We start from the raw sequence: 26,655 nt of genomic DNA, 5'->3' as shown, positions 1-26,655 counted from the left end.
TATTAGCTTAAAACTGTGAAAGAATTTTTATTTAAAAACGCAGTGCTAATATAAGAGTCTGTTCATTTTTTCTAACTAAATGTATGAAAAAGAGTTTTAAAAAGAAAGAAATATAAACAAGATAAGGAAAAAAAAATAGAAAAACTGGTAACATGTTTTGAATTTTCATTATTGAATTTTAGAAATGAATGCTTTCCGAATCTATACATATATTTTACCAACTATAATAAAGGAGAGAATTTTAAAACTAGGTTTCTTTTTGATTAACAGCAATTTTAAAGCTATTTAATTTTATTCATAACTACCTTTTAAATTTGAATTCTTTATTACAAATAAGTTAGCTATATTCCAGTCATCAGAAAAATGTGCATCTTAAATTAAAAAGATGCTTATTACCATCGAAACTTGAATATTTTATAAAACTATTGTACAGAAAAGAACCAAAATTTATATTTTTACTGCTAACTATGGTTGATATAAATTTTGTATGAATACAAATAACTCCATTTTGGAAAACTTTGATCTTAAAATTACAGATATGCTTATTATATAAATTTCCAAATGCAAAATGTAATGAATTAAATTAAGGTACGAAGATAATACAATTCTTAGTTAAAGCGCAAAAAGAGGGGAGGTATAAGCTCAAAGAAGGTCTGTCACACCGAACAAGTACAAGGACTGAAGTTGTTGGTCAAAGGGGTCATGGAGGTCAAGTCACCATGATTTCATAATCAATGGAATGATGGTGGCAATGTGGTCAGTATTATACATCTGCTGTCTCTACTTCCCAGACAAGCTGGCACTCCTGGATCTGAAGCCGCCTGAGCTCCAAGCTGTCACTGGAGGATGAACCCAGGACCTACACAATGACAGTTCAGTGCCAGCTCTGATTATGTATACACTCTCATCACTCTCCATGCAATGCTTATGTTCAAAAAGTCATCACTAACATCATTCTTAAAAAATAAGAATAAAAAAACAAACAATTTCCTCATTTTTAAACAAAAAAGATCAGAAAAATATTTTCTAATACAATTTATTTAAACACAATTGATTGATTTCAGCACATTCAATTTATATGTATTTTTGTTACCAATTATTTTAAACCAAAATGGGTGCAATGACTATTTCTTTCGTTAATGTGTTACTCCTTTTTATTATTTAGTAAATGAGAGTACATATTTAGAAAGGGAATACTCAGAGCTCCAGTACTTTATTAACAAAAAGATATTCCTAATTCAAAAATAAATTTCTTATACTATATATTAGTACATTAATGGAGACATGTATAAACTGAAAAATAACATATTAAAATTTTTTTCAATTACTTACAGGTAAAAACATGTCCCATGTTGCATCATTGGAATCAAAAGTTCGAAACAATGTTTTTTTCAAAGACTGCATAGCGTATTCTGAAATTTATTAAAATAATCTTGACAAAACAATATTTTGCAAAATAATGAGAAAATCAATACATATAATTTAAATATACTTATATAGTTAGGGCTTGAATACGAAAAGTTTTGTGGGCATATTTTTATGCACGCTCAAGATTCACACATTAAACCTACTGAGTTTTTTCTTAATTACGCCACAATGAAAAACATTACGGCAATGAACCTTATTGCCCAATGTGCAAAATAAAAAATTGAATTATCTCTGAATAACTTTTGATCTAATGATAGGTTTTTCATGTACTAAGTCTTAATCTTAATGGTTCGAAGGCATAATTTTTAATATGCTAATTAATTACAGTCTACATTTTATGTTATAAAATTGGACACAAATTTGGATTTTTAAAATTCAAAATATGTAGCTCCAATTTGGAAGATATGGTTCCCAAATAATTTAGGCAGGAGAGCAATTTTAAGTTTTGACCCTTTAATGTCAAGTTTACTATTTGTGTATTAAGCAAATTAAGAATATTTTGTACACAACTCAAAGTAAGATTGTAAAACTAAGATTATCTGAAGATAATTCCTTGTGAATAACTTATAAAAATTATTTAATTTTACTAACTATTTTTCTTAATTTTCTTTATAATAATTCAAAAAATTTTGAATTGTAAGGTATAGAAATTTTTACATCATTTTAAAGTAACTTTTGATAAAAAAAAAATACGAAATCTGAATGAAATCGGTCATTAGTTCTTGAAATTAATTTACGACTTATTTATACAACTATGGAGAATTCAGTTAAAATTTCTGTTAATCACTAATACTAGGCAGACAACTTTATTTACTTCGCACTAGAGCTTCACAATGAATTATAGGCCATGTAAATATTTTGCACATAACTTTAAAGATAATTTCATGATTAAGATTATCTAATAATTCCTTGTAAAAATAATTTTCAGTAATTATGTAATTTTACTAATTATTTTATTTATAATAGCTCAAAAATTTTGAATTGTAAGGTATACAAATATCACAGTTTTAGAGAGGAAACCTTGGAACTGATCATTTATAAAATGTTTGCCGAACCACAATGTTGCACAGAAGTGATTTAAACTTTAAATATTAATAAAATAACTAATTATTTAATAAATGACATAGCTTTCAATTTCTTGAAAGTCTCCTTTCTGTTAATAAATTTTTTTAAATGTATCTGACATTTAACCTTTTAACTTCATAAACTTAAAATTTACATCTCCACGCAATTTTATTTTCTATTTTAAAATGGTCCTCGTTTATTTAATACTGAATTAATTATTTTTGTAATTTGCTTTAAATTTTGCTTCTCCCTGTAAATATAAACAAATTTTTATAGACTATTTTGATTTATATTTTAATCACAATTTGAAACAAATGCATTTTGAGTAATTTTTATAAAAAGTTTTACAGTATTAAAACGATTATTAAACTAAAATTTTTAACTCTCTGACAGCCTTGAACCAAGAGTCATGTTTTTTTTGGGGATTTTCTTCCCCACAAACAAGATTTTTCTTTTTATTAGATTAGAAATTATACATAGGCAAGAAACATTCACAATCATGGTAACAATAAGATTAAACAAGGTTTTCAGTATTATTTAAAATAAAACTCAGAATTATTATTAAAAAAAAAAAAAAAACTCTAAATAATACTGCTTATTTTACTAACCTGGTTTAGATTTCAAAGCATGTCCAATAATCTGAGCCCAGCCGACGGGATGAATTAATGAGGATTTTTCATGACACCAAAAACCATCATCAGACGCTTCTGTATCATCATATTTCACATGCAACCGGCCTCCAATCACTTCACTAACTGTTGCTGGTCTTACAGCCGATATTAAATTTTTATCGACTACTTCAAGATTCATTCCTTTTTTTATTGTGGTATGTTTGTGCTCCTCAACCTGAATAAAAAAAAAAATAAATAAAAGCCGATGATAGGTATATTTTTCTGATCATAACATTAGAAAAATACTTACTTACTATAATAGAGCTTTGATAACTTAAAATAAATTTTAAGTAGCAAGCTTTACATTAGATTATGTATAAGTACTTAACATAGAAATTAAGGTGAACAATTAATGATACTTAATTTAGGAAAAAGGAAAATTTTACGCACAAATAGTCCAATCAAATAACACAACAATCAAATGAATAACTTTAACTGTTACTTAAAATAAAATGAAACAATGTAAGGAGTTAAATACATCACAGGTGTGGTGCAAATTATAAATTTTCCTATTTTAAAAAAGGTGTTTAAGTACACCAACTTTCAGTTTCATTCTTTATAATACTTAACCTGAAAATTATAATAGTTAATTTGCTAAAATATTACTTTGTAAGAAAAATCAGCTGGTATTGTACGAGATCTAGAAATCCTTCTCATTAAGTAATCTTTCCAATCAGTGTGTTTGTCCTCAATACCTGTAAACAATTAGTTAATGAAAAATCAAAATTCATTACAAAACATGAAAGGTCAGCAGTAAAAAAGAGATAGCTCAATTTTTAAGCTATCTCCTTTAACCAACTCAATCGTAATTGTCAACAAGACTCATGTAGTTTTGAGTCTTGTTGTACACCATGTTAATGTATAAAGAACACTTTATTTTGTGAAAAGATACGCAGTTGAAAGAGTTATAGTGTTACTCAAGATGAACATTCACTGCTTTTTTAATTTTTTATATCTATATCATATGCTTTTTCAGTTTTTTAAAAAACTGAGACTCTTGGAGCTACAACTCTTTTTCATATGAAACTCATATTTTAAAAGAAATATTCTTCGAATAATTATTAAATAAAAACATAAAGATTAGTTTATTACATAAAATTCAAAGACCGACATTTAAGATATTTATTTATAAGAGAAACTATTAAAGGAATGTCAAGTATCATGCAATAAAAAAATAAGTTTTATTTACATTTTGGGGGAACCAATGGCATTCCATTTTCAGCACACCAACCAATAGGATGGATATTCGTATTTGAACACAGATTAAGCCAGAAATCTTGACTACTATCAGATTCAAAACCTTCATATCGAAGCAAACCTAAATAACCTGTATTCAATAAATAAGTTAAAGGAACAGAGTTATAATTAAAAGTTATAAAATAAGTAGTTATTTAAGTATCTCAAGGGATAAAAAAGTAAACTAACAGAGACATATGGAAATATTTAACTATTCACAAGATTACCTCAAGCGTTTTAATACAATGACAACAATTTTAGAATTTTTTTTTATAACATTAGAAGTTTGGGTAAAATTAAAATCAACCTATCAAATAAAGAATTTTAAAATTACAAAGAGATAAATCAAAAATTTAACTATATATTCATTATTAAAATTATAAAAAAGGTATAAGAAAATACAATAAATTTTTTTTTATGAATGGTTATATTGTTCTTATTATACAATTTACTTCAATACTATAACAAATTTATTTACTTTTTTAAATGATTTTTCATTCAAAATAGTAAATTTGGTGGTAAATATTTTCTACAGTGACCAATTTTAGGCAGTTTTTAATTTACATATGTCTCACTTGTATGAAACACATGTATGAAGTTAGGAAATTTATAACAGTTAATCCCAATATTGAAACTAATAGAAGCGATTAAAGACACAATATTGCAATATTCTATGTATTAGAAAAGTTTTTCTTCTTTGCTTTTGAAAATTCTCACTGTAATCAGCGTAGGTTATATAAGTAATATGCTATAACTATTAGATCTGTGAGATATGGTGCAGCAAAGCAAAGGGAAGTTCACAGTTAAAAAACTTTCCAGCAATGAAAGTTTCATATAAATTTGTGAATTCCTTTTTTTTAATGAAATAAATTTCATAAAAAAAGGATTAAAGACACAATATTACAATATTCATATGTATTAGAAAAGTTCTTCTTCTTTGCTTTTGAAAATTCTCACTGTAATCAGCGTAGGTTTTATAAGTAATATGCTATAACTATGAGATCTGTGTGATATGGTGCAGCAAAGCAAGGGAAGTTCACAGTTAAAAAACTTTCCAACAATGAAAGTTTCATATAAATTTGTGCAGTCACTGCACATAATTAAAAAATGTATGTAATTGTAATTTATAACTCATAGAATTCGAAATGTAAAAAAAAACAGCCAACTTGTATTTTTTTATAAGAAATTAAAAAAAAATCCATATAAGAATACAATACTAATTAAGTTTTATGTTCATTACATTTAAATAAAATATGATAGATAAATAATTAAAGAATAACTGCTTTTGATACCAGACACTTTAACAACTGCAGCAATCCAATAACAGCAGGGAGTAGAAGGACAACAAGTTGTACAGTCGGGACTTCTGACTTCTACTAAGATACCTGCAGTTATGCTATCCCAACTTCTAGATAAAGCAACCTCAAATGAAATGAAAATTATGTAAATAATAAATAAAAAGAAATACATAGAAGAAAACATGCATATGACAAAAGAAATCAGAAATTTCCAAGAAATATATCGGGGTAAAGAGCATATATCGAACAAAGGACAAAATAGGTTTTTAAAGGCATTGATACATTTATATAATACAAATTATTTGAGCTAAAATTTAAAAACTGCTCAAATGGATAGATATAGTAACAAAGCCTCTGACTCCCGAATATTGAACAGAAAAATAAATTTCTGCTATCTATTTCATGAATCTTTTGCTGAGGGTGAAATCAGGGTTCGTTGATTTAAATCAGCTTGATTTAAATCACGATTTAAATCATGATTAAAATCAAATGATTTTTTTAAAAAAATCATTGATTTAAATCAACTGATTTTTATATATATATTATATTGATTTTAAAAGTTAAAAAACAGTGCTTTAAATTATTGATACTTTTATTATTTTCTTTTCTTAGTTTTAAAATTTATTTTAAATAAATTGCTGCATTAATTAATTTTAGTTAACGAAATTACTTTCTTTCTTGGAGTGTGTTAAACACATTTAAAATTACATGTTTAAAAATCTTTTGATTCTTAACATTGAAAGTACAGATTAAAGTAAATATTTAATGCTGTCTTAATATAGACTTGCATAGCTGTAGAAAGTAAATAAACATGCTTTTTTTTCAAAAAGCAAATGTTAATTAAAATTCTACCTTTTGATTAAAAAAGCATGAAATTCAAATCTACATTATAGTTTATTGATGGAAATTTCTATATTTCTAAAGCTTGAGGTTATATTAAAAAGAAATTACCTTAATATGCCAAAAATAGAAAAAAAAAAAAAAGCTGAGTTCAGATATTTTTTTCCTGATATAGTGTCATTCTTCCCTATCAAAGTCTATTTGAAGCAGTAGGGTTATTAACTGGTTTTTATTTTTCTTCTCATAATATGTTTACGGTATCTTTGAAATTATCAGATTTTCTTTTGTGAAAAAAAATTCCAATGAGTACATAGATTTTTTTAAAAATGTTTTTTAGCTTAACTTATGTATTTTGATAAAGGATTAAAAATGAATATTTTAACATAAAAATATATAGATTGAATATTTATTTTTTGATGAATAACAACATTTATAAACACAATCTGTTGCATTTATTTTGCCATTTTATAAATCATGAGAAAAAAAAGAGATCACAATTTTAAATTAAAATTATGCTGTGCTAATTGAAACTTTGTGTTATTAGTTAAAGTAGTATTCTTTAAATTATCTATTTTATCTTGTCTTTTAATTTCAATCATGCCTTTGTATCAAAATGGTCGCTATGCATTATAATGAAAAATTATTTTAGTAAGTTAGAGCTTCTAAAATATTGTTATAATATAGTTTTAATATTAATTTAATTTTGATTAAACATTTATAAAGTTTTTTTGATCATAAATTAAAGCTCTTATAGTGTATTTAAATAAAAAAAAAAATCTGATTTAAATCAAAAAAATCCGATTTAAATCAAAATAATCCGATTTTTTCGATTTTTTTTTAAAAAATCAAAAAAATCACGAACCCTGGGTGAAATGCATATGAAATTAGTTCAACAAGATGATAGTTTTAAGGATTAAGATTTTAAATGTTTAGCGATCATATCTTCAAAACTTTGACAAATTTTTTTTCCATACAATTTACATAATTCGTTTGTATAATAAGCAACCCTTTTTAAGAATATTGTTCAAATTTTATTGTTTGCTATGAGTTAAATTTAACAAAATTAAAAACTTTGTAACTTACATGCTTGAAACAAGATACAGGAGCAGCTACAAAATCATTCCTCGAGAGGTAACTACGCCAATTGTGGGAGCCTTGAAAAATGTAAAAATATTCATATTTTATTTAGTATAAGTTCAACAAATTGATCAGCATATATTATTATTTTATTGAAACATAATTAAAAGTTTAATAAAAATATAAAATTTTAGTGTTAGTTTCAATTTAGATAAAATGAAAAGCTTTCTGCAAATATAAAATGTCAATTAAAAAACTTTTTGAAAGGAATTTATTGACTCTTTTTAATAGTTTCAACCCTTTTGTCACCATCTAATTTTGACAAAAAACACTGTTTGCTTTTAAAGTTTCATAATTTTTATAAAACTCTAAATTGATTATTATATATATATCAGCATCCATTCCTTGAAATTCAACAGTTTTTGGAGGTACAAAGTTAGTTATTAACATCACAAATTTTTCATTGTTGCATCTAAATTTTCTAAAATTGTCTGCAGGATAGAATATGGAATTTTTTAAAAATTTATTTTTATAATGAGTAGTATTAAAAGTCTTTCAACAATAGTGATGAATTTTTCATGAACCGTGATCACACATTTGTGCACATTATGCATTTCTTATTCGGGGATGTCGAAATCTAACTTCATTCATAATGAAATAATTATTTATGGTCCCCTAAGTCAAGAACTAATTACAATTGAGTTTAAAGGAATGGTATGCTGGTTTGGTTAAATTAGTGTTTCTATTACATACATCATACTATATTATAATTGAGAAACCTATTTTTTTAAAAAATTTTCATAATGATTTTGTAATTTTCACTCTATCCCGTGAGTTGTGGTGGCTCACGGGATAGAGTGTTCTCCTTTGAATGAGGTGAATCGGGTTCGAATCCCAGTGATGGCTGGTTGATACGAATTTCGCACCCAACTCATACCGTTAACAATGACGCAAAAATATCCTCAGCTGTAAATGGATCACAGATTAGAGTATTTGTCGTCAGGCTAACAGTGGCAGACTTTTATCTACCTGTAACATAAATGCAGGTAAGTTCCATCAAAAAGTTCCCTACGAAGGCAAACTTCTCCTAATACTCATTAAAACTTGACAAAATTTTGTTTTATGTGAAGCTTCAATAGCTATTTGAATTAATTTATTTTGCTGATTAGGAAGATTTCCGAATTGCGATTTACATGAAAATAATATCCAAGTCTTGGTAACTTCTGGGCAGTGGCACGTGGGAAACTAAAAAGAACATCACAGTAAGGGACCAACTCAAAAGGCATTACTCGTATCCGCCCCCTGGCAAAGTTTTTTTTCCAAAAAAATTTGCCAATTTAAAATCTATTTCACACCTTGGCGATTGTAGTTGGCGTGACAGATCACAATATAGAAATATCTCCCAAACTACAACATAAATTGTTTGTTTTTCAAATTTTTGTAACTTAAAAAGCGTTTTGGTGCATAGGGGAAGGTAGGATGGATTTGGAAATATCCCTGAAGATTTAAATTCAATCGAACCTGTTTATCTCGAATCTCGTGGGAAAGGCAAAAAATTTGAGATAAAGAGGTTTCGTGTTATACAGGTACTTTAAAAAAATTTAATTTAATTAATAGTGCTTTAATTGTTTTTAGCAGAAAAATATAGGCATTTCTTTAAATTAATTATACCACATACATCTATTTACATAATTTTTTTTAAACAAGACTGAAAATAATTTTTCGAAGATTTCTGACGTATAACCTTATTTGTTTTGATTATTCTTTTAAGGTTAGAAAGAGTGCAAATCCCACATAGCCAACATTTTCCTGGGATTCAAGAGTAGTTTATAAGAATACTACAGCTTTTTCTACCTCTTTTGCATTTACTTTTTGTTTATCAATATGATCTTCAGCTTCTTCCTCTTCATCTGATATTCCTTTGACATTATCTACGATTTTCGTATCTTCATTGTTCCGCACGTTGCCAGGCAGTTGTCCACTAGTAAAAATCTTCAAAATTAATGTCAAAAACTGCATTTTCAGAGCCAATAGTTCCTTTTTGTTTACTGATGCCTTAAACTTCTTGTTCAACATATTCACAGCTATTATTAAACCCAGCTTTTTAAAACCATTTTGGATAGTTTTTAGAGACACATTTCTCCAGGCATGTAAGAAGTAATTTTGATAGCATGTAACATCTTTATTTTTGGAAGAGAACTTTTTTCATCAATGGCATCTACAAGTTTGCGTACCATTTGTTTTCTATTGTTCACTTTAAAACTTCATAATTATTCCTTGATCCATTCCTTGCAATTTTGAGGTAAAAATGAATTTCTATTCTTAGTTTTCTTATCTATGTTGAAAAGCTAACCCCTGGTGGTCATTACTCATTAGCCCCTCACTTACTGCCAGAATCATTGTATTCCCTTCTAGTTAAGGAAGTGCAGGGATAGTGATTAAAATTCAAAGAAACACCCCCAACCTGCTCATCCCTACTTCCTGTGGGTTCACGAAATTCATCTCTGTCTGCAAGTTCCATATGAGTGGACAAGTGATAATGTTTAGGGACTTGAAAAATTTTTTGGATTTAGATCCTTTGGACCAGTAACTAAATTTACTTAACTTTTTCTCCTATATTACGCAGAAAATAATTGTTTTTAAGGATTTAAATTTTCTGTCAAGTTATATGGTGGGATATTTCCATATCCATAGCACCAACTACAAGCGACAAGGTGCCAAGTAGATTTTAAACTTGCAAATTTTGAAAAAAAAACAACAACAACAAGATGTAGCTGTTTGCCTGGGGCTGGATAGGAGATTTACACTTTGCGTTGGTACCTTTCTGTGATTTTTTTATAGTTTCTCTCTGGCCGCTGCCCGGAAGTTGCCAAGACTTGGCGATTATTCTACCACAGATCAGGATACGGAAATCTGCCCTATACATATTCAAACTCTCGTCAAAAGGCCAACAGATCATTAAAATGAAAATCAAATTACAGTAGGAAATTATAAATGTTACAATGGGATGTCAGCCTGCTAAATTAATAATGTACCTACACAAATTCAGGTAATTTAGAAGAATTTTGCAGTTAAATTATAATTATCTAGAATGCTTTGGTATCATTTATGATTATCTGTATCAGCAATTTTCTAATTTATCTAAATATAGTCTTTCCTTACCTTTAAATTGTTATAAAAAGAAAAAATTGTTTACCTTCAATCATTTTACTGACTCAAGCTTAAATTAGACCCTTAATACTGTTGGCTGTCCTAAAAACTAATGAGAAGTTTTATTTAGATCAAAACGAAACATTGTAAATTTTTTGGATAGAATTAATTATGAGGATATCGCAATGCATTAAATTACAAATAACGATTCTTATCTTCAATAACATGCTAAATATTTGAATCGTTTATATTATTTTATTTATTTAACTCGATTTAAACTGGCAAACAATCTGGACTCCAAATTCCTTGGTTTGTTTTTGTTTACAACTTGCATTAAAAGTTCATTGCCAGAAAATAAAAAAATAGTTAATAATTACAAGTGGTAAAATACTTCATCTTAATCTTCAAATAGCATAAAAAAATACATAGCACATGCATTAAATGTTGTATTATTATTTTTTGAAATAATAAATTTTCATCCTTAAAAATTACAGAAATCTGTTTGGCATTCGTAGCTCAAAAGGAAATGCGAAACTAATGTTTACAGTTTGCAAAAGATAAATAAAACGAGAAGTATTACTATAACATCTTACTGAATAGAATACTCTCAAAATTTGAAGTCGTAAATTAAAGCCATGTTTAAATAAGAATTTTAAGTATTTGATTAAAGGAGAACTAGATCATAGAACAAACTATATCATGGCGGACAATGAACCACAACAAGCCCTCATGGTAAACGGGGATCTCACAGTAATTAATAATATTTCGAATTCCCAGTTATCCTCAGATCTTCAACAAAAAAACGATGAAGTAGTATCAACATCTGATATTTTACAAAGAGCTTTTGATGAAGCTGGGGGATTTGAACAAACTTTATTAAATCGACCTAGCGATCCCAGTTCTGTGCAAGAAAACAGTCAACATTTGACTGATCATTCATACATTCACACTAATTCAAATGCTGATTCATCTATCACCTCAACAGATAGTCAAGATATAAATCCAGACTGTAATGATTCAAATAAGGAATTGAATTTACCCAATATTCAGTTTTCAAGCGATGTTGATTTAAATGTTTCCCATGGGTTAGAAACTAGTTTTACAAATGAAACAACCAAACTTAATTTGTCTGTCGATAAATTAAAAATTGTGGAGAATATTTTAGCGAAGCAGATTATTACCACCAGCAATACAGTAACTCCATTGGATCCTATGTCCTCTAATAATTTAGTTATAGAATCAGAGAAAGTAACACCTTTGCCATCTATTTTAAAGAAGAAAGTTGAATCCTTTTCTTCAAATGCTCCATCCTCATCCTCGGATAGTGTAATTTCCCTGAGATTGCCATTGTCTGAGAATTTAAGTAATTCTTCCTTAGGATCGCTTAGGAATGAATTACCAATAAAAATAAGTAATTCTTCCTTAGGATCTCTGTGCAGCAATGATTCTGCTGATTCTGTATTTCCAAGTGATTCAAGTATTGTACAGAACCCAACTGATCAAAGTTTACAATTTGTTTTAAAACCAGATATTCAATCTACAGCTAATACGTCATCTAATAATGCAATTCATGTCACAAAGGTACTAGCAAAGCCAACTAATGCACCTTTAGGTTCCGTAGGAAACCCTATACAAATAATTCATAACGGAACATCATATTTATCTACACAAATGTTAAGTCAAGCACAGCTGCAGCAAATAACTCATGTTCTTCAGCAACAACAAGCTAAAAAGCTAGCAAATGGCGGCAAATCCTCAATATTATTCGAGCCAAATACTAGAACTCGTATTGTTTGTAGAGTCGTTCAACCATCAGAATTACAACAAAAATTATCTAAGCCCGAGACTTCTAAGGCTAATAATTGCCTTCCTGCAGTAGGCAAAGGTCGAGGACGTCCTAAGGCTAAAGACAGATCTTCCCAAGATGACGAAAGGAATAGCAGTTTTTCTAAAGAAGAGCGAGAAGAGAGAAAAAAGCATCGTCCCCGGACTAGATCGGGCCGTATATCGAAACCACCCAATCATTTAGCAAAAGACTATAAAAGGATTCATCCTCTAGATTTAAATGAAGAAGTTTATGATGACAGTGATGGAGGCTATTCTGATTATCACGTGAGTGATGATGAAGTCAAACAGAAAGAAGCTAAAGCAAGTAGCTTGCCCCCAGGTGAATATTTTGTATTTTTGCAACTTTTCAATTATCTGTATGTAGTTAGTTAAAAATAACATTGTAAAAACTTCTGTTCAGCAGTAAAATTTTCTTTGTAAATTGGCGATTTGCATACACATTATAATCTAAAATTTGTCTTCAATTATAACAATACCAGATCAACTTTAATGTCACAGAAAGTAGGTTTGATTTAAACAGTGTATTCAGTGCAGAATAAAAGATGGGAGAGAATTTCTCACCCTTTCTCAAAAACAGGGTGAGATTTCAAAAAGTTAAGTGAGATTTCTAAAAATTAAAAAAATACGAATAGACTTGGAAAAAAATTTTTATCTTTATTTATGATAAATTTTTCACATCTTCTAATATAATATTTTTGCTGCATCATCATATGGAAAATGTTCTATATCTACTTTTTCATCGGCTATTATATTTATTTGGCTGAAAAATATCCGTATTTGTTTCGTTTTGACCGTTTCTACCGACATTTGTTTAATTTTCATTTGTCCGTTATGGAGTAGAAGATGTCGCCTTAACAAGGTATTTATCCATCTTACATTCATGCATAAAAAATGTAAACTTCTTACATGGAGAAACCTTACCTTTGGTGAACACGTGGTTGCAGAGAAATGTGTTCTGAAAGGGTTTCGGAAGGGGGGGGGGTGTTCTGCTGTTCCCACTGGTTCTGAACAATACTGATAAATAGGGAGGCTAGATAACAAGGACCAATGTTCAAAAAAATGAAAGACAAACAGTGTATTCATTGCAGAAAAAAAATGGGAGAGAATTTCTCATCCTTTCTCAAAAACAGGGTGAGATTTCAAAAAGTTAAGTGAGATTTCTAAAAATTAAAAAAACACAAATAGACTTGTAAAAAAATTATTTCTTTAATTATAATACATTTTTCACGTCTTCTAATTGAATATTTTTGCTGCATCATCATATGGAAAATGTTCTATATCTACTTTTTCATCTGCTATTATATTTATTTGGCTGAAAAATATCCGTATTTGCTTCGTTTTGACCGTTTCTACCGACATTTGTTTCATTTTCATTTGTAGAAGATGTCGCCTTAACAAGGTATTTGTCCATCTTACATTCATGCACGAAAAATGCAAACGTCTTACACGAAGAAGCCTTACCTATGGTGAACACGTGGTTGCAGCGAAATGTGTTCTGAAAGGAATTCCGTGGTTCGGGGGGGGGGGGTTCTGATGTTCGCACCGGTTCTGAACAATACTGATAAATACAGAAGGATCGATGTTCAAAATAATGAAAGATCAAGGAAGAAAAGTGAAACGGATTTTATTAAAAATGGCAAAAGACGAAATTTTTTCCAAAATTCGTGCATTTTGAAATTGATTAGTAGAGTGCGTGAACTTCTCGCGTTAATAATTTTTTATTGCGAGAAAAGAAAAAATTATGCGAGATTCTGGCATTCTCGTGCTGTAGTGAAAACACTGTTTAAATTTACTTTTACTAGTCAGCGAAATTTACATTTACTGATATATTAAACAAATAGAGCAAAAAGAACTACTGCAATTTAATTGGAGTTGAAAGTTTAATGAATGTTTAATATCAATTTATTCATAAAAACTTTTCATGGGACATACTTTTATAAAGATTTCTTATTAGTTTTATGTAAGTTTAATTATTTAATATGAATTTAATTATTGTAATTTAATTAATTTGTAAAATTTAAATATAGTATTATTTATAAGTCAGGGTTGTCACAGGCGACCAAAATGCGACTATTTGCAACTATTTTCGGCATGAGGCGACTCTGGCAACTTTTTTTTTTGCCTAAAAAGGCTATAAAAGCAATTATTTTCAGGAAAAAGAGAATATTGGGAAAATTTTCTGTGCTCCTATTGATATTTTTTTAGCATCTGCATCTGATGGGAGCTTCTGAACACAATGATTTTTTTTTTCTTAAATAAGAAATTTTGCAAATTATGAATTGCATATTTGAGTCATCAGTTTTTAAAGCGCTCAATTTGCACAGACCTCATTACAAATAAGAACAAAATAAATTCATTAGAAAAATAAAACATTTATTTAAAAAAATTTTTTTTTTATTAGATTGTCTTTAACTTTTCAATCTAAAGAAATTAATAGAAGTAATTTTTTTTTAATAAATGTAAATAAAAAAGTCCTACTAATTTGTAACATTTGCGTATAATTTATTTTCCCTAGGTGTTACGACAGCTAAGCCACGTAAATATTCTTGTGTGGTATGTGATAAAGCCTATATTGGCCGTGGTGGCTTGTCTCGTCATTATCGTTTAAATCCTGGTCATGGTAGCTTACCTGAAGGTGAAGATGCTAGTACTCAAGGTAATATATTTTTAAAAGAAGTATTTTAAATATTTTTTTAAATGATTTGGAAAGAGAACATGCATTATTAAAAAACAATATTTAATTAAATTGTTAATGGTGTAAGTTCAATAAGATTATTGTTTGCCTTTCAAAAATTTTATTTTCATATTTTTAACCCTTTATATCTCAACAACTCTGATTTTAATAAAAATTACTCATACATTAGAATGCATCATTCTAAGCATTTCTTCAACATTATGCAAAATGACAAAGTGCTTGTTGCATTCCTGCAACATTGTGAAAAATGGCACTAAGATTGAAAGATTCAAAAATTTTAATTCATATCAAAATTTTTAAATCAGTTGTTACTTTTGTTGTAACAAAGTCCTACACCACATTTCTCACAAATAGTTTGTGTAAATCCTTTGCATTTTGGGTATTTGCATCTGACTCTTTTGTTAGCCCAATTTCTTCTTGGCGCACTGGTTTTGGCCGACAATCGCCGAAATCGTCCTTCAAAATTTATTGGGGCAAGACACAGGCTTTTTGTGTATGTTGCAGATATGCAACATGGTGATATAAAGGGTTAAATGACAAATTTTTTTTACAATTTTGTGTCAATTTAATAAAATTTTGGTCTTGTCTTTATCATGATATGCATAAACATGTAAAATGAACATCTTAAAAATGATTTCAAAAGTTCAGTTTGCTTCACATAGAAATGAACCCTTTTCCTTTTTTATAGTTTTACTCCATGACTTATCTCTTGTTTGCTATATTTTATACTATTAGTAGTTACGAATATTTTGATATCTCTGGCAGAATTTAGTACAGATTTTGTGAGCATATATTTTTGCTATTGCAGGTTATACATTAATTTTAACTTAGGTTACAATTTGTGTACTTATCAAGGATTTTGTACTTTTAAAAATTTTAAGGATTTTAGAAATTTTTGGTTTTTTTGTAAAATTTGATATTAGAATCAATAACTTTAGCAGGATATAAAAAGTTTTATCCGATTGCATGTTTTATGTGTATTTTATACATTTTATCTATTTATCTGAATACTGTTAATCCTTTTTTTCTATTATGTTATGATACTTAAGGTTTTTGTGCAGATTTAGCTCGAAAATTTTGATTCTTGGAAAATCAAGTACTGAATCAAGAAGATTGCTGACTATTGTAGATTTTTTTTTAAAATTTTGTTTACAGATTTTAATTCTACTTTATTTTTTACCTTTCAAATAAATTTTACTGTAATTCCTGTATTGACAAAATGAATTATTTGTTTGTAGTTAAAAGCAATCTTAGCAGCATTCTTAATAAATTCGGATAGTTAATCTTTATATAAATGTAATCAAATCTAACCATCACTTGATAATAATGACTCTTGTCACTCCAATGAAAATGGTTGTTAAAATGTGATACCATAAAAATAATCCGAACATAAGTTTTTAACTTTAAAAAACATTATTTGTTGTTAAAAGGTAATATGAATTGATTGCAAAGTTTCATGCTGCGAGAACAAATATGGCTATATGGTACCAAACTCAAAATGCTTTAGAAGATTATTTCTAGTGCTGTGAAAAAATATCTTAGTGATTATGAAAAAGTATCTCTAAAATTTGGTTTCTGTGATCATTATTTTATCCTAAAAGAAGAAAATATGCTATTCAAGTGGTACATCAGATGCATTATTCTTATTATTACGTTATATATGGTGCGTAGCGTTTTTAAAAAGTGCTTAAAGGTGCTTTTTTCATGAGGTGTTTTTAAAAAATGCATAATTTTCCCTTTTCGAAAACGAGATTTTTTTCTTTACCATGTTGATTTTCGCTGTGTCTTATACAAAAGCCTGGTTTTCACATTGTTCTATTTAACATTTTCACAATTCATTCAACTACAATCCATTTTGGCATACCATCAGTTCGTAATGTATGAAGGCGCCAATCTCGTTACATTGATGAAATACTTGAGAGTCCGCATGTCTGTCTACTGAGCTGGATTCGGTGAGATTCTTGCACTTTTATGTGCAACTCAGCTACATTTTGCAAGATATTCTAAATTTCAGGCTTCATTTCCTACACTTTGCAATTGAACTGAAAAATCTCTATATCTTTTTATGGTGGCTAATATAATTAAGAAAAGAGTTCTTTGTCAGAAACTAGTTATTTTATCATGATCATTTAAAGCCTTTGAAAATTATTTTGCATTTTGTTAGTGTATATAGTGTTTAAAAATATTTTTTGAATGCTTAAAAACTATTTTAAAGGTGTTAATTTTTTATTGAGAGATTTGGCTACCTACCCTGTTATAGATTCTTGAAGATTATTTATTCTAATTTTAAAGTTACCTAACTTTAAAATAAGAATAAGATAAGAATGATAAATAAGATTTATGTTTTTAAAAAAGCTATATCTTAGATTAGAATATAATGCAATATGTAAGGAACGATAGTATTCAAAAACTTGCTGAGATTTTAAAATATTCAGTGTTTTCTCAACAACTCTTATCAGTGGTATGACTGTACATGTAATCTTATCAGTGCTAGCGAAATACTATAAGAGGTTGGCTTTAACAAAAATGCTATCTTTTGCTATTGATTACTTTGTATTTTTCATTCAAGTTTTTTGCATATGAAGCAATTATAAGGTCATTAAGGAAAGTTTAATAAATTAAAAGGCTGCTTCACTATCAGATCGATGTGTAAACTGTAATAATTTCAAATAGATAAACTGTACAACCAAAATAATAACTTAGTAAGGCATTTAAAAGTAAAGCATTCTCACAACAGCCTATTATGTGCCAGGAGTTCATGGAGTTACAGCTCCATACTTTTAGTATCAATGGCATGATGGTAGCAAGTGGTCAACACTGCACACTAACTGTGAAAAGGCATCTTATGATTCAAAAAAAGGTTTAACCTGTATTATAAAGAAGCAAGTGTTACTGAAGAAATTTTATAATTTTTAAAAAATCCTACTGAATTTTTTTAAAGTTTAAATTTTTTTTGTTATTAATTTATGATAAAATCAAAGCAGGTTTTTAGTTTTTTAAGGGAATAGATTAAGGTCTGTATACTTTAGAAAGTTTTCCTTAAACTGAGAATGAGTTATGATAGTTGGTGAAAAATATTCATAACTATCATGTATATTTCAATGAATATTTTTTCAAACTATCATGTAATATGTTCAATTCTCACATAATAATGTCTTTTAGATGAAAATTCAAACAGCTCAATGGCTTCATCTATTTTAAGTAATTCCGGCAGCAACACAAATAATCAAAGTATTCCAGTAATTCCAACTCCAAGCAGCACAAAACAAGGGCCTTCGATACTACAAGAAGCTCTGACACAAGATAGTTTCCCTTCGGAACAACAGAAGCCTCAAGCACCAGTAAATGAGATAACTCCCCCTATCGATAGAAGAAAATCTAAATTAAAAGAAGTATGAGTAACCTATTTCTACTAATTTATTTTCATTATTTATTTTTTTAAGCATATCATATTAAGTAATACAATATAATTATTTGTATCTACTTTGTTGATAAGTCTTCGTCAGTTAATTATTTTTATTTTTTTTTAAAAAGAAAAAAAGATATTGGTCATTTGAACCACTAAGCATCAATATGTACTGTTTCATAGACAACATTACTGGTCCACTTTTTCACTTATTCTTTCAATGAAATGTATAATTTACAAATTTTCATAATATTTCTTATATTAGTTTTAATAGTATTAATTTAAAATTTAATTTGCTTGTAAACACTATTGCTTAAATAGTCTTATAAAACATATGAAATTAAATTAAATGCATTGAATAAACCTAAATGAAATCTATAAAGTTTTATAAATGTGTTTATCAAATTTAAGTTATTTTAAAATCCAAAATTTAAATAAATAATAGAAAATGGGCCTCCTAGATCAACTAAGGAATGATGGAAGAGACAGGCAGAACTAGGAAATTTGAAAATTCCTTATGTGAACTTTATTTATTTCACAGACAAAGAAAATTAGTTTCTGGAATTTTAAATTATTCTTTATAATTTAAAAATGAATCCTTCTTGAAAGCAATTTTTCTTGTGTTCCACGTATTCTCAGAAAGTATTTCATGATTTTTAGAAAACAAAAATTGTAATGATCCTTATAATTAAAAAAAAATTATATCTTTCTTTTTATAAAGATAATTGGAAATTAAACTGTTTGATTATAAGTAAATAAATCTTAAGGTTTATAAAGGCATTTTATTATTTGTGAAGTTTTAAAATTGATCATGTATTAGAAAAATGTTAATCAGCATCAATATTTTTTCTCCATCTTCAGATTTTGAAAGGCTACTCTACTTCTGAATTAGTTGATGTTCTATTGCCTAAATTTGCTGAAGAGGTTTCAACTTGGAAGTTTTTTACTACTAAATGCCATAGAGAAACAGAGGGTGAAACTCTATTTGAAATGCTAAAAGAATTTGAGAAATTCCTTACTCCTATGCAAAGAGTGTCTTGTTCTTGTTTGTCTCGAGCATCTGAAGCAGATCGTGGAAAAACAATTATCAATGTATGATAATGTTTTTATTTTCATAAATTTTTTTAATATCCATCTCACATTCAATATTAAGAAAACTGCTTTTATTTTATTGCAACACAAGGATTCAGTTGCTAAATGTTATGAAGCATTGTTATTCAAAATTAGTTGTTATTTCTAAAGACATTTGCAGAAGCCAAGTCCGCCAAGCGCTTCTTTAAATTATTGACCTTTTGTGAATCAAGTTAGGAAGGTGCACCGTTTAACAACTGCTGGGTGAAGTGTGTCTTAGGAACCCCGGAGATAGATGGCAGCACCACTCATTTGAGAGGCCACTTCCTCAATTCAGACGATTCTGAATGGGAAATTTTTTTTCTCCAGATCCCTGTACAGATCGTACAACTCAGCTTTTGATTCCTCAGATTTTATGAGCACGTATATTGCATGTACTTGGTAAGTTTTAGTGACTCCTTCAGATCGGAAACTCCGCTCCCCGAATTGGAGTTCGATTTTCTAATCACTGGGCTACCAGGGCCCTTCAGAATTAATAAAGCATGGAGATAAAAATTAGAGGAATAGGCATAACCTCTCAAGTGAGTGAATAGTACTGGAACCACCAAAATGTTATGCATCAGAAACATTACAATGAAAGCAAGTGTGATTAAAGTATTATTGAACAAGTATTGTATTGATACCGTGTACTGCATTTAATCAAATTAAAAAAATTCAATAATTAATTTACCACTGAAATCTGTAAAATTTAAAGACTTTGAAGAATAAATTAATGACATATAGTTAATGTAAGATCCTTTCCCTAGAAATCTTAATTAAAAAAAAAGTCATTTAGAACCTTCTTCAAAGCTCTTTGTGAGAGAAGATGCATTGTTCTAATGAAGGAGAATTATATTATCTTTCTGTTGCTTCTAAATAAAAGAAATATCAGTTATTTAATAATAATTTACATTTTTATCTTGCTCTCAGTCTTTCCTTACCTGCTTTGATTGTAATTTCTTATAATGTGAATTTTTCATAATTAGTTCAAATGCTATTCTAATTGCAAGCAATGTATTTGGGCTCAAAAACTATATTGCACGTCATGCCAGCGCCATGTAAAAACTGTGATCGAGCATGCTTTTTTTATCCTCTTGTGCCTGACTGTGCATGTAAATAATTAAAAACATATAACAAATGTAAAAATTAAGTTCCTCATATATAATAATATTTTTTATAATAATGAAAGTATATTATTATTATAAAAATTGTTAAAAGATCTGATGGAACAGAAAAGCAGTACCAAAAAGGAGAAAAAAAAAGAAAATTGTCATTAATAATAGTATTTCTTTGTTAATAGTGTTTACTCTATCAATACTTGATCATTAATAATACTTTCTTTTATGAATACTTTTGATTTATGCTGATGATTAAAAATATTATGCAGATATAATGTTGTTGTAGGTATATTGCTGTTGGCATAGTTTTTTCCCATCAGAATTTAATGGGTACATTTATATATTTACATGTATAAGCAATCACAAAAGATATTTTGGCATGTAAAAGTTTCATTCAGGCATGTTTTTTGTAGATTATCATGCCTGATGGTGCATGTAAAAATTTTGAGATTTTTTTAGCGCTCTGCACTGTATTACAAACTTTGTTTTAATAAATGTATTTGTATTTTTAGATAACTAGTCAACGTCTTGCTGAAGTTCTAACTCTTGAAAAAGGATCATACACTGTTAATAGTACAGAAATGGTAGTAACAAACTTAAAATCAATTGATTTTCGTCTTTCAAATACTGTGCCCTTGTCAAGTGCGGAATCCGAAGTACCGAATCACCCATTGCATAGTTTCCCCAAACGAAAGCGATTGGATCCCAGTGTTGTTGATGTGAATGCTGGCTTACCCGAACAGATATTGAGTGATGCCCAAGAAAGCAATTGTCTGGATTTACCTATGTCTGAAGAATCATTTTCAGAAACTGCTGATTTTCATCATCAACAAACTAATCTCTTAAATGTTTGTGTTGCTAAAGGAGCAATACAAAATGATTTAAATCACAAAAACTTATTTGATCTCAATAGTTCTACCATTGTAACTCCTAGCTCTTTATCATCTGGGTGTTTAAGTGCAGTAAATTCATCTGATTTACAAAAAGGGATTCAGCTACAAAACATGCAGGTTAGAAAAATTCGATTATTGAATGCAGCACTGCAAAATCAGACATTTTCAACTGCAGCTAATGCAATGGCTCTTAATGGGCTTGCTTTATCATCTAATAGTATTCTTGGTGGTTTGACCAGTCAAACACAAGTAAAAGATAGTGTGGCAGTCCAACATCAGGAGGATTTAGTGAGCAGTAGTTCTGCTATAGAAAATAAAGCCTTTCGTGCTATAGGCTTAGAATCAGCCGCTGGTATTTTTAATTCTTGTCCAGAGTTGTCTCAAGCAAATTTAATAGATACTCATCAATCATCTTCAAATGCTGAGCCTAATGCTTCGTTTGTAAATTCTTTTCATATAAACAATAGCTGCTTGCCTGCAGATTCTCATAAAGTTTCAGTTCAGTCAGATGTCCAAGAAAACTTAGCTAATTGCCTAGTTGTTGCAGATATTGCCCATTCCTTGGAAAATCCTAATACTTCCATTAGTGAAAGTGATATTCAAACATGTGTATCTGCTGGTATAATTCCTGCTAGTTCCCATCCAGTGGAAAGACAGTTTCAGGTATATTTTTTTTTCATTTTATTTAAGACTGGTTTTACTTAAGATGTTTCATTCCTTGTGATAGAATTCAGCTTTCAAAGGAATGTGGACAGAGGGGAAAAGTTAAACATGCTTTTATTATTAATATTTAATTTTCACGAATAAATTGATAATTGTATTTTTTTTTGGCTAGTTTTTTATTCTGGGCACATCTCAAAATGCATGTTTGAGAAAATAGACCCAGCTTAAAATGCATGTTTAGGATAATGAACGTAGCTTAAACATGTTTAAGAAAATTGGCAGAGCTCAATATGTGCTTCTTTAAGAAAATGGATGAAGCTTAAAATGCCTGTTTAGGAAAATGGACGTGGCTCAAAATGCATGTGTAAGGAAATGGTCACTGGTATAATGAACATGGCATATGATTCCATTTTTCAAATTTCTCTTATGATTTTTTTAAAGAAAAAACTAATGAATCTAAATAAGTTAGTTCATGATTTACATGTCGTGTATTTGCCTAAATCACTTGGTACTTTTTTTAAAAACTGGTCTTTTTTTTCTTGAAAGATTTTTAAAATCAACAGTTGATTTTACAAGGTTGTCACAGGTCCTATAAATTTGTAATAAATTAAACTCAGTGGCATGACAGCCCATGGAGGACCAAAACTTCTGTGCTGATTCCAGTTTTCTTGACCTCAGGCTGTAGGGTGCAAGAGCAGATGTTCCAGTTGGGTGTTCAGTAGAACACGGAACACCCAGTGTTTAGTCTCCAAGCATGTTTGGCTTGGTACTCATTTTATTGACCCACTGAAGAGATGAAAGGCCGAATCAACCATGGAGGTCCGTGGATAGAATCCTTGACCTGAGGCACTTGAGGGTGAAGCACTACCACTTAGGCATTGGGCCAAATTTGTAATAGTGAAATTAAATTAACGTTATTTTTTTAAAAAGCCACTTAATAATAAAAAACACGTTTAAAATTTGCTTTGTTTAAAAAAATGCCTTTTTTTCTAAAAGAATATTATTAGAAAAAAAAGGAGAAACAAAATTATTAGTATAGCTTCCAGTTTTAAAACACACCACATAAGCCATGGCTCAAAATATAAAAATTTTTATGACCTATATTTTATACATATTTTGCTAAAAGCAGGGTTGGAGTTTTTGCCGGCAAAAAGGGGTTTTTGCCAGGACAGTGGCAAAAACCTGGTAAAAACCGGCAAAAACTGGTAAAAACCGGCAAAAACCAAATTATCTAAATTGCTGATTAAATATTATTACAAAATACTTGAAACAAATTTAAATCAATCATAAGGAATAATAATTTTGATACATTACATGAAAAAATTATTTTTAACATATTAATAATTAATATAAGGGTAATAATTTTTAAAAGATTGAAAGTTTTTGATCTCTTTTCATTTTAGAATCCTAAAATAAATGTTTTTTTACAAATAAATAAATATTATTATTTGTATAATATTATTATTTATTATAAAAAATTATTATTTGTACAATAATTAACTACACATGTTGATAGATATTTTATGCTTTAAATTATAGTTATATTAATTTAAAATAAGTTCATTTCACTGGAAAAAAGAGAATAATCACAAATTTTCCAATCAATAATGTTTTAAACTACTAAAATGATATATTATTACATTATCATTTAATTATGGAATAATAATTTTGTTAATTTTTTTGTAATTATTTATATTTATAGTATATATTTCAATTTTAGGAATAATTTTGTATCAAAAATGTGTTTTTGTCCTCTCATCTTGGAAAATATAGGTTTTTGCCACTTTTTGCCAATTTGCTTGGCAAAAACCTGTTTTTGCCAGGACGGTTTTTACCGGTATTTACCATGGTTTTTTCCACCTGCGGCAAAATCTTGCCAACCCTGGCTAAAAGTGTTTTAAATTGATACATAATGGCTACTTGAGTTTAACTTTAGTTATAAATAACATTTCAAAAAGCATATATTTTTTATTTACAAGTATTTTATTAAAACCATGTCTAATTCAAACTGATAAAATTTAAAGTTTTGATATCTGCTGAGTTTTGCTATCATAATAATTTTTAAATGAAATTAAAATTTTTATCATAGACTGATTAATATATATAGAATTAAATTAAAATTGGAAAAGAGTAGTACAATAAAATAAACGAAACATAAATGTGATACAGTACTTCTTCAACGTGCCCCCTGCAGGCATTTATGTTGGAGCTTTTCTGTAAATAGCTGTTTAACAAAACAAAACTGCTATTTGTGTCCCAAAGGTCACAGGTTAAGCTTTAGTGCTTCCTCAGGTTTGACTTCGATTTTTTTAATTTTGTTTTTAAGCTACTCATTCAAATTATTTAAGGGTATTATCATTTTGAGTTTGATTTAATTTTTATCATAGGTTACTTCAACTGATATTGTTTCTTCTGACAATGTGAAGTCCCCAGAGCAGGCTGTACTTAGACAATTAATGCTTCCTGATGGACGCATAATTGGTGTTTGGTCATCTGTAGATAATGCAGATAAGGCATCAAATGAACAGATTTTACAAGGCTTTTTGCCTGGCAATTTAATTCTAGTACAAAATTCAGATGGATCTATTCAAGTGCCTCAAAATCAAGGTGCTGCCTTGGAAACTTTGCAAGCCTTAACCTCAGCAGATTCAGCAGCATCTGACGAAGCAAGGTCTATCGCACACACCTCTGTTAATATGTAAGACTGTGTAACATTGGTTGTATTGTTATTGTGTCACATTGTATATGTTTATTTATTTATTTGTTATATGTTGTGAGATTTTTATGAAGTGTTTTTAAAAATGTATATAATTTGTTTTTAAGCGACAAAGTTTTAAAGTACTTTGTAAATATTTATTTGTAATATATTGTATAATAATGCCTCATTTTGGTGAAAAGTAGTACAAATGTTTGTAGTTCAAGCTAAAGAGTTTCTTCAACTGAAAAAATATTGCTTTATTTTCTGTTACATTATGCTATTTTCATTTATAAAAGTTGCACTGCAATATTCTTTTATTTTTCTATTGAATTTTCTGTCACATTTACTTGTAAAAATGTTATTTATTTAATTAGTGTATTAATTGTTTTAATTTTTATTATTAGATGCAAAAATTACTTGCTTCTGTGCATTTTGAAGGGAAGTTTTCTAAATTTTTAAATTGTGTGAAATTGCATTGTTATTTATGTTGACGTGAATACTATTTACGTGAATACTAGTGTAAGTTTTAACTTAGAAGATAATTTTATATGGTATACTTTCATTAACTGATTTTAAAAATAGTATCATAATACTGATCAAAAATTACGAGCTTACATAGTTTGAACTCAACTTTTTGATGTCAGTTTAGTTTTAGTACTGTAGATTTTATTATTATTTTTCATGAATTCATTTATATTTCATTTTGAGATTCATATTCAAAATACAAATGCCATAAAGTTAATGTTTTTTCCAAACAATTTTTAATATCGGATCATTATATAGTTTTAAAAAAGTTGCAATTTATTTTAAACCTTTTATGCTATTTTTACATAGTATAGTTTTTGGTATTTATTTCTTTTTATTGTAACATCGAGTTTATAAATTTATTTTACATTTAAGTAGTAAATCTATCAATAGTTCAGTAATAATAATGTGGGATTTTGAAATCCTTCTATTTGAAAAATTTTTATTGTGCAAACTTTCATGTTTACTAGAAGAATCATTTTTGTTATTTGTTAAAATTTTTTTCTTTTCCCCAAATAACATACACACAATGATAATATACATAAGGAAAAAATTCTAACATAATGTCATTCTTATTTCTTTGCTGAAATATTGTGTATTTTTATGAATCATAATATAAGGCCAAATCATTTTCATCTCCCTTATTAAAAAATCTACCTTAGAAATATACATATGATAATCCAACTCGAATTCACCACCTTACTAATTGCAATAAAATCTTAAATTCGGAGAAAGAAATAGTGTTTTGGTAAACGAATTTTTTTCTATGAAAAAGGAAAATATACATTCTCCTAGATCTTGGAAATTACGTCAATAGGAATATTTTTGAACAAATATTTTTTTAATTTTGTTCAAAGACAGTAATTTCCTTCAGATATGTCGCATAACTAATTAGAATTATATTAAGTTCAGATAATGTAAGTAACAAGAAAGA

At 28.3% G+C, this 26,655-nt stretch overlaps 2 protein-coding genes across 3 annotated transcripts in view; one reads left to right on the top strand and one right to left on the bottom strand.

Annotated features, from left to right (window-relative positions):
* Positions 1–11,100, bottom strand: part of LOC107453010 (MBT domain-containing protein 1) — a 19,353-nt gene extending 8,253 nt beyond the window's left edge. Inside the window, exons 1-7 of the mRNA XM_016069666.3 lie at positions 10,812–11,100; positions 7,622–7,692; positions 5,693–5,822; positions 4,354–4,491; positions 3,771–3,859; positions 3,102–3,339; positions 1,333–1,412 (exon numbers count right to left, since the gene is read on the bottom strand). Of these exons, the coding sequence (XP_015925152.1) occupies positions 1,333–1,412; positions 3,102–3,339; positions 3,771–3,859; positions 4,354–4,491; positions 5,693–5,822; positions 7,622–7,692; positions 10,812–10,821 (756 nt within the window). The 5' untranslated portion in view covers positions 10,822–11,100. The remainder of the gene's footprint in view (positions 1–1,332; positions 1,413–3,101; positions 3,340–3,770; positions 3,860–4,353; positions 4,492–5,692; positions 5,823–7,621; positions 7,693–10,811) is intronic.
* On the top strand, positions 10,883–26,655 carry LOC107453009 (uncharacterized). 2 transcript variants are annotated; one of them, XM_016069665.4, is made up of 6 exons: positions 10,883–12,932; positions 15,129–15,269; positions 18,471–18,700; positions 19,576–19,806; positions 21,455–22,498; positions 24,886–26,655. In XM_016069665.4, the coding sequence occupies exons 1-6, from the start codon at positions 11,465–11,467 to the stop codon at positions 25,198–25,200; spliced, it is 3,429 nt and encodes a 1,142-aa protein (XP_015925151.1). In that variant the 5' UTR covers positions 10,883–11,464; the 3' UTR covers positions 25,201–26,655. The 2 variants fall into 2 exon arrangements, with proteins under 2 accessions (XP_015925151.1, XP_071038909.1); XM_071182808.1 differs by lacking the exon at positions 19,576–19,806.

This window comes from Parasteatoda tepidariorum, chromosome 1, assembly GCF_043381705.1.
Source record: "Parasteatoda tepidariorum isolate YZ-2023 chromosome 1, CAS_Ptep_4.0, whole genome shotgun sequence".
Taxonomy (NCBI): domain Eukaryota; kingdom Metazoa; phylum Arthropoda; class Arachnida; order Araneae; family Theridiidae; genus Parasteatoda; species Parasteatoda tepidariorum.
Note: the sequence above shows the minus strand (reverse complement) of the source record. Positions and strands in the feature narration are given on the sequence as shown.